Consider the following 15,683-nt stretch of genomic DNA (forward strand, 5'->3'; position numbering starts at 1 on the left):
ATTGTCAAGATGTCCCTGAAGTCTCAAATAGAGAACTTTATCAGGACTTTTTCTTGTCCATTTTAGGAAAAGTCATGTTATAATTGGCAACATTGGGAATACAACTACTAAACAAAATCAACATTTTGGGCAAATTTTCTCTGTGAAATTTATGTATAAAACCAAACATGCTGATAAATGCATTATTAATAGTAAATGAATTCCTTAATAACTTAAATCCATCAAACTATGTGAGTTATGTCCCATTGAAGTTAAAAGAAAACAAACTCTTTTTCTTCCCTTTATTTCTCTATTTAAGTAAATTTTTGTCTGAAATAAATTTGTTAGAATTCTTAAGCTACTCTTTGATTTTAAATTCAGGGGCATAAAAGTGTATCATTTAAACAGTATAATACAGTACCGGTACTCTTACTTAGATTCAAATTCAGCTTGTTATACTTTTAAATCACATAGCTTTAAACAATTTTTATGAATTTTCAATTTAGATTACATAATTCAATATTATTGAAATGTCTGGACTGATTATATGCTATTAATAATATTGATTTTAGACTTATTTTTGAACCCGAAATATTTAATAGTATAGCTTATTAAAAATGGTATATTTATTATTGTTTTGTTTTTAGCTCTATTTCATATATGCAAATTAAATAAATTCTGTTTCAATGTTCACATTAGTGTTAAGGATGACAAAAAAGGCGTTGATATACTGAAACTAATGTGCATTGCAAATGTTGTAATAAAACTTGCAAAAATGGTTGAAATAACATCTTTTGCATTGAAGACAATTAACAGGACAACTTTTTTGACAGTCAGACATGTCTTTTTTACTTTCAGAGGGATCAGTGGAACCCTTCAAAGAGGTTTCTGACTTGCATCTTAAGTCCCATCATTTACATACTTTTTCTACACAGATTATCTCTGAAGAAAAAAATGCTATTGAAACAACACCAAGTAATGGAAAAAGAATTTGTGTTTTTGAAAGTTTAGATACCGCTTTAGCATCTGTCAAAAGTTTGGACAAGTCTAATAGAACACTACTTGTTTGCTTGTCAGATGTGTATAGTTCCACTAAGCTTGATTATTCAAAAAAAGAAGCATTTCTTCTAGAAAAACTCAACGGTTTAACAAAAACATTAGATATGAAAGGTAGTGGATCAAAGTCGCCCCAATCTAAGTCGCCAGTTAGACATCCCAAAGAGTCTGTTGAAAGTAAAACTTCTACTGCAAGCTCTTTTTCTCTGGCAGCTGGTGATAATGGTGGTAAAAGTATCAGTGACATTAAAGCTTTGTTTGTGCAGACTGATCATGACCTTCTTGAAGTGGAAAAATCTCTTGCTTGTTCAAGCAATGAAGGAAAGATAGTAGCTGATAAAAAAGGGAAAAAAAGCAAATCTACTACAAATTCCAAGAAAAAGGAAGAAGGCAAGAAGTCGCCGCCTAAGAAAACAACTAAATCACCAACAAAGAGAGATTTACCTGACAATAAGAAACAAGCTGGAAAAGTTGAGGATGCTCCTGGACATGAAAAAGTAAGGAAAAGTCCCAAAAATCCACAAAAGAAAAAGGACAATGAAATTTCAGACAGTAAACCAGCAGGAGAAAGTGAAAAGCCTCCTTCACCTAGGAAGAGAGCATCTCCAAAAAAGAAGGAAACTGTTAGTGCTTCAAATGACAAGGTTGAAGTAAGTGATGTGAACAATATTAGTCCAAAGAAAGAAGAATCTCCTAAGAAAAAGGGGAGAGGTTTTACAGTTAGAAAAACTGATGAAACTGCTGTTGATTCTCCTGAAAAACCTGTAAAATCCCCAAGAAAAAAATCATCACCTACAGATAAATGTAAAGAAGAAACCAATGATACAGATTCAAAACCCTCAGGAACTAAAAACAGAAAATCTAGATCTCGTAGTGTTAGCGCTTCACCTAAAAAGCAAAATAAAAATGCTGAATCAAAACCAGATGTTAGCACAGGTGGTACTGCTCGTGCTATTGATTTTGATGTGGTAGATATTGAAACAAGAATTCTGAAAAGTGCTGAAAATGTACTACCAAGTGACTTCAAGTACCAGTATAGTTTGACAAAGGGGTCTCCGTCTCTTGATCTTGGAGGTTTGATAGGGAAAATTAGCAACAACCTGAAAGAAAAACCAGAAGCACTGTCTGAGCTGTTTGGGGAAGCACACGAACATGAATCTGCTTCAAGTCCGGATGCTAGTATCATTAGTGAAGAAAATGACAGTGATAAAACCTTAACTGAATTTGATATTAAGAGTGCAAAGCTGAAAGAAAACAATTTGAAGAATGATTCTTTGGAAAAGAAAGACACAAATAATGAAGAAAAAACCACAAAAATTGAAGAAAAAGAAACCAATAGTGAAGAAAACAATGAAACTTCAAAAGATAGCAAAGATAAACAGTCAAAAACCAGTGATGTGTTAAAAAAATCAAACACAACAACTGATACTTATAAAACTGATGCACCAAATGATAGTAATATGGAGACTGAAACTTCTGATGAAAAAAACAAAGAAACTATTAGTATTTTTGAAATGTATGGACTTAAGCTTAAGAAAAAAGAACTGCATCAGGATTCCAGTTTAGTTGAAAAAAATGAAGTGGCCATCAGAGAACGAAACAACAGAGATAAATTAGATAGTAAAATGGAAGTGGAAAGCAATGAAATTGAAGATGGTCAAAATCGGATACATGAAGAGGATGAACTAATGATTGTTTCAGAATCTAAAGTAGAAGCCAGTATAGTGATTTCTGATGATGAAGAAAATGTAGAAATGGAGACTGAAAATGACACCGGTGGAAATGACAAGCTCAGAAAATTTTCCACTATAACTAGCACTCTAGATCCTAAACCATTAGATGTGTTATCAAGATTGGAGAGGCAGTCGTCTGATAAAAGAAGTGCATTTGCTTGTGATGAGTTAGATGAATATTTACTAACCAATAAAGAAAATCTTGGTCCTTCTAGTGAAAAATATATGAACTCAAACCATTCTAAAGTAGTCTTTTCCCAAGAGGAAGTCAAAGCTGAGGTCGAAAGATCTGAACCAGACATAGATAATGTAGATGGAAAAGTCTTCCTGTCTTTTGCCAGTGAGCATGCTCTTAAAGCTCATATATCTTTGGAGAAGAAAGTTGAATGGTTGAACGAGAACCAGTTGAGAAAAATGGCGCATTTCAAACAGATGAAAGAGAGACAACTGGATGAGGGTACTAGGAGAGTAACTGATGTGAAATCCTTGGATGAACAGAAGCAAAGCTTCAGAGGTGTTCCAAATAGAATGATAAAGTATCAGAAGCTTTTGAAGATGGAACTGGAGGATTTGTTGTTGGGAAGATTGACTTGTTCCCCACTGAAGACACCAGCAAGACCGCCACAGAAAACAGCTGATATTACTAAAATTAAAGGGTGGAAAAACAAGTTTAAAAATCTTGAAGAGTGTCAAGAAATCACTGGTTTGAACATATCCGAATCTGGAAAAGTTCATTGGAAAACTGAAGAAAGGCTGCTGAAAAATATTGATCCGGAAGAAGCTAAGGAAATTGGTCTTGATTTGAAAAAGAAGAGAAGAAAGATGGTCACTTACAACAGAAATAAGAAGCACCTTGATTATGAATACAAAATAGATGAATCAGTAGTGACAGAGAAGGATGTGTACAATGAAGAGGACGAAATGCCGACACCTGATAAAATTCCATATCAAGTAAAATACCTTAGTCAGCACAAGTATGGAGCAAGAAAACTATTTGTTAAGAAAATGAAGCTAGATGCTGAAGATGAAAGAATTCTTAAGAAACTTGGAACTCAGAAAACTCCAAAAGAGGAGGAAGAGGAGGAGGAAGGAACTGAAGCAGGCGACAACTCAAAGTTGAGGAAAGGGAAGGGGCAGTTGGAGATGTCAGGGAAACTTACCTTGGCCATGGCTATCAATGCTGTCAAGGCTTTGGATAATAAGCTCATTGCAATAGCCAAAAAAATGTCTAAGGTATGATGTAGTGTAGTCAGTTTCATTCAAAATTCGGCTTATTTTTGTATGTTGGTTATGAATATAAAATTGATTCAGTATCTTAAAAGTTAAAACTGTATGTTACCCAAGCACACTTAACTATTGAGAACATTCACTTTAAAGTTCAGATAATTTTGATGTAGGAAATACAGAACTAAAGTTTTTGTAAATTGTCCAATCTGAGTTTGCTTCACATTGGATTTTAGAAAACTTTTATGGAACCCATGTAATTTTTTATTCAGCACAGTTATTCCTTTTGAAAAATGTAAGAAGTATTAAACAAAATCCTTGCTTTAAATTGTAGTAAATTTTGATTTACCGGCTATGCTGTCTAAAATAACCATAAGAGAATGTTAGTGGTCTTGCGGTTTAGGTGTCCACCTTTCACCAAAGAGGTTGTGGGTCCAAGCCCCACCAGAGTCATGTTCTCTTTGCAGAAGAAAAATAATACCCAGTACCGGTTTTGACCCAGGAAACTGACACGATAAAGCTAAAAGGAAAATAACTTAAATACCCTTTCTTGTTGCCAGGATGATGGAGGTGGCCATGCAGAGATCAAGGAGGAACCAGAAGATGAAGACTTAAATCAGCATGTGAATGAAAGTAAGAATATTTTTTATTTTATTTTGATTTCATTATACTTTTTTTTAGAGGGGTAGGGGAGTCTTGGTCCTCCAGTAGGAATTAGGATCACCAGTTTTTCCTTTCATTCAAACATATTTGAATATCAAATGAAAGCGAATTACATTTTTGATCTGACAGATAGTTTTCAAAATTGATACGCATAAATATCATGATGTTTACTGGTCCTTAAAGTTTTCACAATCCTTGATAAATTTGTTCAAGATTTATGCACCCTTTTTATACTCCCGCAAACATAGTATAAATTTTGGAGTCACCTTATATTGTCAAGTGGGCAGGGATACGGGGGTGTCTGTTGGCAAAAGTTTCTGGTGCGAACTACTTGGTTTATTGGGTTTCAAAAGTAAGAGGCATTTTCGATACTTGTACACATCACCACCATGATGAGTATTAATTATGCCTAAATACCACAATAGGTGTCAAGATATTCATTAGCCCAAAGGGACCAGTGCTAACTCGCTAAAGATAACTTAGAAGCACACAACATTTCTTGTTTTTATTGCTTAATATTTTTGGTAACAGTGAGAAAACTTATGAAAAAGTTGATTTGGCAAAAAATGAAATAAGATTCTGGCAATTGAGATTTCATAGTTCAAGCAGCCCTGAACATGACCCTGCATAGGCCATATGATGCCATGATATCACAGTAATGAGAGTTATCGATACCATGTGATAAAACTTTCTACTCAGATTTTGGGGATAGTCTGTACTCCCCGTATACTTTTATATGATTATTTAACATAATATCCAGTGTCAAGGCAGTGTGCAGGGGTAGTCATCACTGCTGTGATCACTCTAGTTTCAGTCAGATTTAGCAAATAAAGGTATTTGAAAAATAATATCTAGGTTTGATCTGATAGCAATCATTTTGCAAATTATGTTTAAAATATATAATTTCAATTTTTTTACAAGTCAAAGACATTTTAAAATCTAATGTTATGCTTCAATTCAGAAGTAGTAGAGGTGAAAGAGGGAAGGACGAGGAGTCGCACGTCATCCCGGCGTCAGTCTGCAGTGGAGGAGGAGGTTGGACATGGCTGGCAAGGTATAGGAAACATAGCTTGGATTTAGAGAAAATAAAAATAAAATTAAATTAAGCTTTATTTTAGTAATGTCTGTAAATTCTGTCCAGTGTTTTCTTATGTTAGCATTAAACACATGATTGTGTAAATTATTTGAACAATGTTAGTTAAAAAAGATAAACAATGTTTGTAAACAACTTTCCTGTGAGACAAAACTAATCTGATCAATGCTATTGGAAAACTCTGTGGAGTGTTTAAAAATTTATGTTGCTTGCATCATTCTCTATTTTTTTGTATTTATATAAACATTATCATACTCCACTCCAGGGAAGATCCCTCAAGTCAAAGAGAAGAAGTGCACAGAACCAGGTATGTGCTGTTGTTGTACATGTTTCCATCGCTCAGTACCAGTGCACCCACTGTGCTACTTACATGTCACATTTTCACCAGGTGTTGGTATGTCATCTAAAGGCCCTCACAATTTGGCTTTGAACATTGCTACAAGCCAGGCAATGTAAAAAGTAAATATAGTGTGAGCCAGAAAATCAATTTCCTAATGCTGGGCTTAGCTGTTATGGTCATTTTATCCACTGTATTTTTTTTATATCCTTTCTACATGATAGCAGAAGTGGTTTTCTTCAGATTACATATGGAAGTTTTAGTTCTGAACAAAGTCTTAATATGGTTGAACACCGAGTGATCTTCAGCAATTCTAAAGCAGTGTTAATTCTGAACAGTTTACCAGCCCTGGTTGTGAATGTGATATTGGTGTGTATTGTAATATGATTAGCACTAACCTGCTTTTTTGCGTAGCTAACAAATTTTCTTGCTTCTTCATTTTCACTAATTTACAGATTGAACTCTTTTATATCATTTATATTTATTCTTCGAATGCATGTTATTGTGTTAATGAAGGGCTTTCTAGTAGGGCAATGAATGTTATGGTTTCAAAGCATGTCCATCAGACATTGTGCATGGCTTGCAGCTTTTAAAAAAGCAAAAAAATCGTTAATCATACATTCTATTCTTTGTCTATATTAATAGAGAGATTGGTATTTTTTCCAAACCTTTCAATTTTTACAAGACTTGGCTTATCAGAGGATACATGAACTCCGATGTCCATGATAAACTAGTGGGACAGACGAGTTTCGTGAACTTCGATGTCCATGGTATACTAGTGGGTCAGACAGGTTTGGTAAACTTGGATGTCCATGGTATACTAGTGGTCAGAGTTTTTTTTTATGAACTCTTATGTTGGATGTCCATGGTATACTAGTGGGTCAGATGGGGACTTGGATGTCCATCTTGCTTTATTACATCCTTATTTTGTTATTTGGGCAACTGATTTGCTAGCTTTGTGAAAATTCTTTCGTGTATCTTGTTTGGTCTAAAGTGACATTCAACATTTGCCTATACATTAATGTGTACTGTATATTTTCTGAAGTATTTGTCAGTCAATTAACAATATATTCTTTGATCATAGATTTAATGTTGTTAAATATTCTGATTTCAGCTTTCTTTTCACTCTAGCTAGCTTTATAGCTTACTTCCTGACTAATCTTTTTTCCTTGCTTAGGAGAATGTCAAGTTTCTTGATGATTTGTATACCCCTAAAATGACAACACGCAACTTAAGGTAACTGATTATGACAAATCTGGTATTAACTTTGAAAATAAACTGAATGGAATATATATATAGCATCAAGCAACATGACAAATGCAACTTTTAACCCTACATTTGCTCAGATGATGAAGTAAAGATGCAATAAGGCAAGATGTACCAGTCAGAAAGCAAGATGCAAATGTCAGAGCGCAAGATGTACCAGTCGGAAAGCAAGATGTAAATGTCAGAGATGAAGATGTAAATGTCAGAGAGCAAGATGTAAATGTCTGAAAGCAAAATATTCAAGTCAGAACCCAAGATATAATTTTTGCTTCAAAACCCTTCCATAGGAAAACTTTCATTTAAACTCTTTTTTTGTTTTTGTTTAGTTTTCTTATAATATGATACTATTTTTTAGTAAGATAACCTTTACAATCACAGTTCAGAAACAACAATAATATTTATGGAGTGATTTCAATATGTAATCAAACTTTTGGACATAAAGACTTTTAAACATACCTTTGTTAAATATTTATTGGAAAAAACCTCTACACATGGTACCTTCTTGAAAGCTCATCATATTACATGACATTTTAAGCAATTGTGTTGGTATTGTCTGTCATAGCCTTGGTGTCGCTGCTGGCAAAAGGTTTAACGTTGACAATTATTCAAACAATAATGAGGCTAGACACCAGATGGTCTCAAAATCAGCAAATACATGATTAAAAGAATATTATGTCACTGTCACAGCTGAGTTTACCCGCTTAAAAGAAGCGCATAATGGTTTCCCAGTTTACAGTGTGTACATATATCATATTAGTACAGATAAATATACGGACGCTATTTTTAAATAAAGCGGGATATACTTGGTGGGCAAACCACGTTTATTTCAAATTTGGGAAAAAATGCAAAAATAGGGAAAGATACTTGTGTCGTAAGCGATGTGATACGTCACAGTAAGTAAGATTCAATTCGTTGTACAGAACTTTTTTAATTTATTTAAGTTTTTGACAGTTCAATTTTTTTCCTATGATTGTATCATCTGGTGTGGAGTCCTTTTAGAAAAATTCAAATGAAACCTGGTAGTCATGTTGCTTAAGTGACAATAATTATGCACATCACTTATCTTTTATACATGTTAACAGATGAGCATCGGTGTTTGCTCTGCGGTGCTCTTATTCTTTTGTATGTTACCCCAATCTGGTATGATTTAGAAATCATTGATCTAACATTCCTCCTAACTGCTTTAGGATTCTATGGTAGAGCATGTTCAGTAATGGCTCACTGTAAGGGTATGTTTTTTTTCATTTCTTCTTTACATTGCATGCATATTTGTACTGTAGCTAGCCTGTTCTAGAAACAACAGAAGTTGAGTTATTGTCATAGCATTAGTGTCATTTGCATTGTTGAAAATATGAAAAGTTGTGATCAAGTCCAAAAACCATTCTGGGTATTGTAATGAGTCTTGGTACAAAGGTTAACATCTCAAAAAGAGAACAGTACTGGTTTCTGCAAAGGAACATACATGAGACTTGAATCATATCAGCTTTTAGCTGACTTCACTTTCAAGCTAAAAAAATTAGTACAAACCAACACATGTGTAAACCAGTAATATCACTAGTTTAACATTTGTTGAGGTTTACCCTTTTAAGGAGAAAAGCAGATGAATGTATGCATCCCTTGTTGTAGTTCTGTTTATTATGTATTGGACATGTACCATCCAGAACAGGGATGATAACATTTAAGAATAATCCTGAAAAGAAGGTTGACAGCATTCAATTTTGGAATTACATGTATAGATCTGTTTAGTTGCTTTCTGATGGACATTCGTAAGAACCTTGAAAATGATATATATGGATTTGGAAACAATTTCAACAGGGTCTAAGCCTTGTAAACCTGTATTTGGGCCTGAGTCCATCATGCTCAAATGAAATGTTCAGGATTGTGTTTCTGTTTAGTTATCATTCCTGCATGTTATATGTCGAGGTAAAGTGAACATGACTAGTATTGCAGATATAATTTATTTTAAACATCAGATCAGGTTCAAGTAATATTCATTGAAAACTGTATTGTTAAAGATGCAAATAAAATGAAAGTTCTCAAAAAACATTTGTTTCTCATATGGTTGTTATCTGGTTTAAATGTAATATTACACAGTCAAATAGAAAACTAACTTGGTCCACTTTGACAAGTTATCATTTACATATATTTAATTCTATCTCATAGTTGTTAAGGTAGTTACCTACAAAGCAAAATATACTTAATTCACTGTTTTTATCATACAACATCAAATTTACTTCCAAAAACACGTTGATTTGGCCATGTAACAGATGTGCAAATGGGAATATGTATACATGTATTAATATGGGCTGTTCCGTTTAAACCACGCCCTACCCCAGGAATGCAAAATTAAGAAACGCTATAGAAAGAAGTGCCTGTTTGTTATTTGCTTCTAATTAATTAGATATTCTTCTAAGCCTAAGGCATGACAGTCCAATTATAAAATGCCTTTCTCGGGTGGGGTGTATGTTTGAATGCTTTGGCCTTTACTTACAATGCATTGTTTTTTAACACAAACAACAGGAGTACATGTTATTCTATACTTCTTTTTAAGCCTTTTTCTTGAATAAAAGATGCCATTATACATTCACTTATGAAAGTAAACCTAGCTAAATCCACTCTAGACTATATGGAGTCATTTGATTGTTGTACTTGGATTTTTAACTATTTCCAGAGAGTCTTATACGCTACTTTTTAAATACATTCTATAAGTATGTACTGATACATGATTCTAACAGACATTTGTACATGTACAAGGTTGCCGCTACGGTTGCATCTGCCACCTATGCAAGCTCTCCGACAGCGGAGAGGAGCGGGAGTCAGAAATCAAGCCTCCGTGTGACAAGGAGTACTGTAAACTGGGATGTATATGTGAGAGCATTGATACAAAGAAGGATTTACAGAAGGTAGATTTAAAACTTAGCTGTATATGTTTTGGAAGAGTGAAAGTAGTGTGATACATGTTATTTGATATTTTAACCATACTCCACATTTATGATGGAGGTTGTCAGGGCTTTCTAAATATAGAGATATCAAGTAAAAAGTTTTAGAACTTCAAATTAATGTCAGTAGAGTGTTTCTGCTTGGTGGGAAAATTAGGACAGTCATACCTCAAGAATCTGTTTTAACTTCTGCTCGAGGGCAGATTATTACGGAAATGTTCGCCTTATAGCTACCTGCCAGTAAAATTATTTCAAAATGGTAAAGAACTCAGCTAAATGTATTGATATTTATAGCACGGATCTATAATATATTATAGGTGCAATAGTGTGAGAGTGGTCTAGTTGTAGAGGTGTCCACCTCTCACAGAAAAGGTTGCGGGTTCGATCCCCACCAGGGGTACCTCTCAAATAGCACACAGTACTGGTCTTTGCTGAGGAAAAGGACTCAAGAGTGATGTTATAAGCTATCAACTTTCATATCAATCAAGCTAAAACAAATGAGAATAAGCTTATAGGCGCTATCAGACATAACATATTAAAAAATCTTGTTGATGAGAACGTACATATTGTATTGTTGTTTTTAATATGATATTCTATTTATTTTCACCCCCTTTTAATGATCATAACATTTTTGTCAGATCATTTCTAAGTGTTATCGGGAAAAAGAAATGTTTTTTCATTCACCCCTCGATATACATCATAATGTGCAACCTGGATGGTAGTCCTATAAATTATGTTTTTTTATCAATTAAATGATAACGATGTTCTATGTTTTAGATATATTTACATAATGGAATATGTCACAGAATATGTCTGCAAACTTTAAGTAGAGAATACTTGCTGTTTTATTTATTACTGCCAATATGCCATTTAATTATATGATTTAATTAAGCAAATTTCCGAATTTCAAATATCTTGCCATATAAGTACAAATTATTATATTAACAAAAAAAGTGTTGGAACCTGATCCCTGTTGTGACTCATTATGTCTCCCCCTCTCTGGGGGAGACATATTGTTTTTGCCCTGTCCGTCAGTCCGGTAGTCCGTCAGTCCGTCAGTCCGTCCGTACGTCACACTTCGTTTCCGATCGATAACTGGAAAACCGCATGACCTAGGATCACCAAACTTGGTAGGGAGGTTGGTCATGAGGTGTAGAAGATCCCTATTGTTTTTGGGGTCACTAGGTCAAAGGTCAAGGTCGCGGCGACCCCCAATGTAAAAAACATTTCCGCTCAATATCTTGACAATGGTTTGACCTAGGTTCACCAAACTTGGTAGGGAGGTTGGTCATGAGGTGTAGAAGATCCCTATTGTTTTTGGGGTCACTAGGTCAAAGGTCAAGGTCGCGGCGACCCCCAATGTAAAAAACATTTCCGCTCAATATCTTGAGAATGGTTTGACCTAGGTTCACCAAACTTGGTAGGGAGGTTGGTCATGAGGTGTAGAAGATCCCTATTGTTTTTGGGGTCACTAGGTCAAAGGTCAAGGTCGCGGCGACCCCAATGTAAAAAACATTTCCGCTCAATATCTTGAGAATGGTTTGACCTAGGTTCACCAAACTTGGTAGGGAGGTTGGTCGTGAGGTGTAGAGGATCCCTATTGTTTTTGGGGTCACTAGGTCAAAGGTCAAGGTCGCGGCGACCCCCAATGTAAAAAACATTTCCGCTCAATATCTTGAGAATGGTTTGACCTAGGTTCACCAAACTTGGTAGAGAGGTTGGTCGTGAGGTGTAGAGGATCCCTATTGTTTTTGGGGTCACTAGGTCAAAGGTCAAGGTCGCGGCGACCCCCAATGTAAAAAACATTTCCGCTCAATATCTTGAGAATGGTTTGACCTAGGTTCACCAAACTTGGTAGGGAGGTTGGTCGTGAGGTGTAGAGGATCCCTATTGTTTTTGGGGTCACTAGGTCAAAGGTCAAGGTCGCGGCGACCCCCAATATAAAAAACATTTCTGCTCAAAATCTTGAGAACGGTTTGACCTAGGTTCACCAAACTTGGTAGGGAGGTTGGTCATGAGGTGTAGAAGATCCCTATTGTTTTTGGGGTCACTAGGTCAAAGGTCAAGGTCGCGGCGACCCCCAATGTAAAAAACATTTCCGCTCAATATCTTGACAATGGTTTGACCTAGGTTCACCAAACTTGGTAGGGAGGTTGGTCATGAGGTGTAGAAGATCCCTATTGTTTTTGGGGTCACTAGGTCAAAGGTCAAGGTCGCGGCGACCCCCAATGTAAAAAACATTTCCGCTCAATATCTTGACAATGGTTTGACCTAGGTTCACCAAACTTGGTAGGGAGGTTGGTCATGAGGTGTAGAAGATCCCTATTGTTTTTGGGGTCACTAGGTCAAAGGTCAAGGTCGCGGCGACCCCCAATGTAAAAAACATTTCCGCTCAATATCTTGAGAATGGTTTGACCTAGGTTCACCAAACTTGGTAGGGAGGTTGATCATGAGGTTTAGAAAACTCCTATATTTTGGGGGGTCACAAGGTCAAAGGTCAACGTCGCTGTGACCTCTAATGTAAAAAAATATTTCCGTGCAATATCAGGAGAATGCTTTGATCTAGGTTCACCAAACTTTGAAGTGAGGTTGGTCATGATGTCTAGTTGATTTTGCAATCAGTTGGTCAAAGGTCAAGGTCACTGACCTTGAGGTGAAGAACCGGTTTCTGCTCAATAACTCAAGAACGTTTACACCCAGGAACTTCATACTTGGTATGCCAGTTAGTCATGACTAGTTGATGGCCCCTATTGATTTTGGGATCCATCATTGATTATTTCTCACCTACGACCACACAATGGGGGAGACATGCGCTTTTTCAAAAAAGCAATCTCTAGTTGTATTCTCATTTTCTCCACAAGCAAATCATTTTTGGCCCATTTTTCAGTATCAAATTATGCTGGAGAAAACTTCCTTAATAGCTCAGTCAGTGTTAATGCTCCAGGCACTGGAACTCAGAATATTGCATTGTAGGTTGGAGTCTTATCAAACCCACAAACCATTGTCAGTTTGATTTATATCATTCAACTGAAGCTTAGTCAGTCATTTATCCCATCGTGCCTTGTAGTGTTAGCAGAATGTGTACCATGGACGCCAAGGATGCTTGTGTTGAAGACTCTGTGTGATATTTGCAGCGCTGTTTACTGAAATCATCACTAGCATTTATTAAAGAAAGTCTCCAATGCAAGGTTGAATCAAAACATTAGAAATATTTCATAAATTACTCTTTATCAGGTTAGTCCAAAGTTTCAATGTGATAAAAATATCAGCTGAAAATCGTCTGTTGATATTTCAGAGTCATGAGGATCACTGTAGGAAGCCCGGCTGTATGCTCGAGTGCAAGTGCCCACCCAGACAGCCCAAACCTGACATTCCCCGCGACCACAGCAAACGGAAGAAACGCGGCAAACAGAGGCACAAGAAATCCTCACCAGATAAGGTAATCATTACTTGTTTATGCCACATTAAGAAGCATTTCTCTCATTATATTGTTATCATTTTTGCTATCAATGTGTATCGAGATTGAAATAGAATAAATTAATAAATGAAAACTTCATGCAGCAACAATTATTATTATTTGGTTCAGTGCAGGTAGGCTTACTGTTAATTAAAACCATAAAGTTTCAGTCAAGGTTAATTATACAATAACAAAGCTACACAATTATATCCTATAAAAAATAGCATAAATAACATAATTATAGACTAAGAAATGCCCTGGTTAGAACTCTAACCCGCAACCCCTTTAAAGGAAACACAGACAAAAGTTGCCCACTCTTATGTTTCAGTGTTATACAGCATGGCATAATTGTATATTTAAGGAAAATTAAAATGTGTCTTTTCTTGCCAGGACTGCTTTGTGGATGGGGAAGATTTTGAGGATGAGGTTGGAGGGGCCGGGCCCCATGAAGCAACTGACTTTGAGAACTGGGAACCGCCCAGTAAGAAGAAGAAATATGTCAGACAAAGGTATGCTTGCTGGAACAATATCAATGCGAACCAGAAGTCAGATATTTCCCTTGACAATTTTGTCCTTTGAACTTAAATTTTTATCTTTGGCAAATAATCCATTTATGTCCATTGTTAATATTAAGTTGTGACAAGAGCATAGTATTGGTCATTTTCCAAATTAGAGGAGCATTAAAGGTATACTCATTAGGTCACTTGGTCTAGAAATGCTTCTGATAAGGTACTTTGTTTGTTCTTTGTTTTGTCTGTCTATTGTTATTCATATGCCTTTGACATATTCCTTACTTTCTGCCCTATCTTTGCAGGTATGCAGACTTACCCCGTCGTGAGACCACTTACAGGCTGGCCAAGAATTTAGATGCTGTGAGCAGGAAAGCTATGGAGGTGTACGCTACCAGCGAGATGTTCCAGGAGCGTGGCAGGGGTGGGGGCAAGGGGCCAAGGAGGAGGAAATCTGTAAGCAAGGGCAATGTGCCTGAATGTAGAATGTCATAAGTGGTCTGTATACATGTTTTTAGAAAAATCACAAAGTTTTTGTCTCTTCATAACTTTGGTTTCATTATCAGCTCAGCATCTTCATTCAAAAACCTGTTCAAGATTTTAACCTGAAACTTGAAACATGTTTCTCAGGATAATTTGTGTAGCAAGACCCATAATTCTGGCTTCGATAATAGTCACATCTTGGCCTTGATAGTCTGAAAAAAGTGTGGACAAAACTTTTACAATGAAGCTTCAAAGTAATAGTTGTGTTGACAATCAAATAAAGTGAAGAATAGTAACATTTTTGACATATTGATATTCCATTCCAAGATTATGCAATCAATTAACGCCGACCTCATTTGTTAGTAATTGTTCTTTTTAATAATACTCACTTGCCTATTATCTTATCCCTATTCTTAGAATTATTATTTAAAAAAACATTGCAGGACCAGTCATGGGAAGACGGTTCCCAGCCAGGGCCCAGCCAGGAATCAATACACTCACATGTAAGTACTACCAGAGTCTCTGAGTGGCATCTATGGTAAACAGATGAGGTCATAAGCTCTATTGGAAGATTTCAACAGCGCAAGAAGAACATTGGTATGGGATTATGGTGGGCATTTAGGGCCATATATGTATATCACAGATTCACAATTACTACGAGACTGTGTACATCATATGGTGGCTACGGTTGGCAGATAGGATTTCATTTTGTTTGCTATTCTATAGACACTTGTAGTGTTTAATTTATCTTGTTTGATGATGTAATCATTCTACAAAATGCCTCAGTTTGGTAACATGTAGCTGACATTGCAATCTTCACGACTAAATATTTCGCATCACCAGTAATTTGTGATCATTTTTTTTTCACTTGTTAATCCAAATTATCGTTAATATTAACTTTATATCTGGGACCCGACCAATTTGGATCAACAGTGCTTAAATGT

The 15,683-nt window shown here is 35.8% G+C and overlaps 1 protein-coding gene across 4 annotated transcripts in view; it reads left to right on the forward strand.

The window, feature by feature from the left end:
* Window positions 1–15,683, forward strand: part of LOC128227352 (uncharacterized) — a 36,290-nt gene that overhangs the window by 6,481 nt on the left and 14,126 nt on the right. For 3 of the 4 annotated variants that reach the window (XM_052937793.1, XM_052937794.1, XM_052937795.1), the window contains exons 4-12: window positions 838–4,001; window positions 4,553–4,625; window positions 5,617–5,709; window positions 6,014–6,055; window positions 10,106–10,254; window positions 13,586–13,729; window positions 14,138–14,256; window positions 14,562–14,712; window positions 15,183–15,242. In XM_052937793.1, coding sequence (XP_052793753.1) covers window positions 838–4,001; window positions 4,553–4,625; window positions 5,617–5,709; window positions 6,014–6,055; window positions 10,106–10,254; window positions 13,586–13,729; window positions 14,138–14,256; window positions 14,562–14,712; window positions 15,183–15,242 — 3,995 coding nt within the window. The remainder of the gene's footprint in view (window positions 1–837; window positions 4,002–4,552; window positions 4,626–5,616; window positions 5,710–6,013; window positions 6,056–10,105; window positions 10,255–13,585; window positions 13,730–14,137; window positions 14,257–14,561; window positions 14,713–15,182; window positions 15,243–15,683) is intronic. The other variant, XM_052937796.1, reaches the window with a different exon arrangement.

This window comes from Mya arenaria, chromosome 3 (genome assembly GCF_026914265.1).
Source record: "Mya arenaria isolate MELC-2E11 chromosome 3, ASM2691426v1".
Lineage (NCBI taxonomy): Eukaryota > Metazoa > Mollusca > Bivalvia > Myida > Myidae > Mya > Mya arenaria.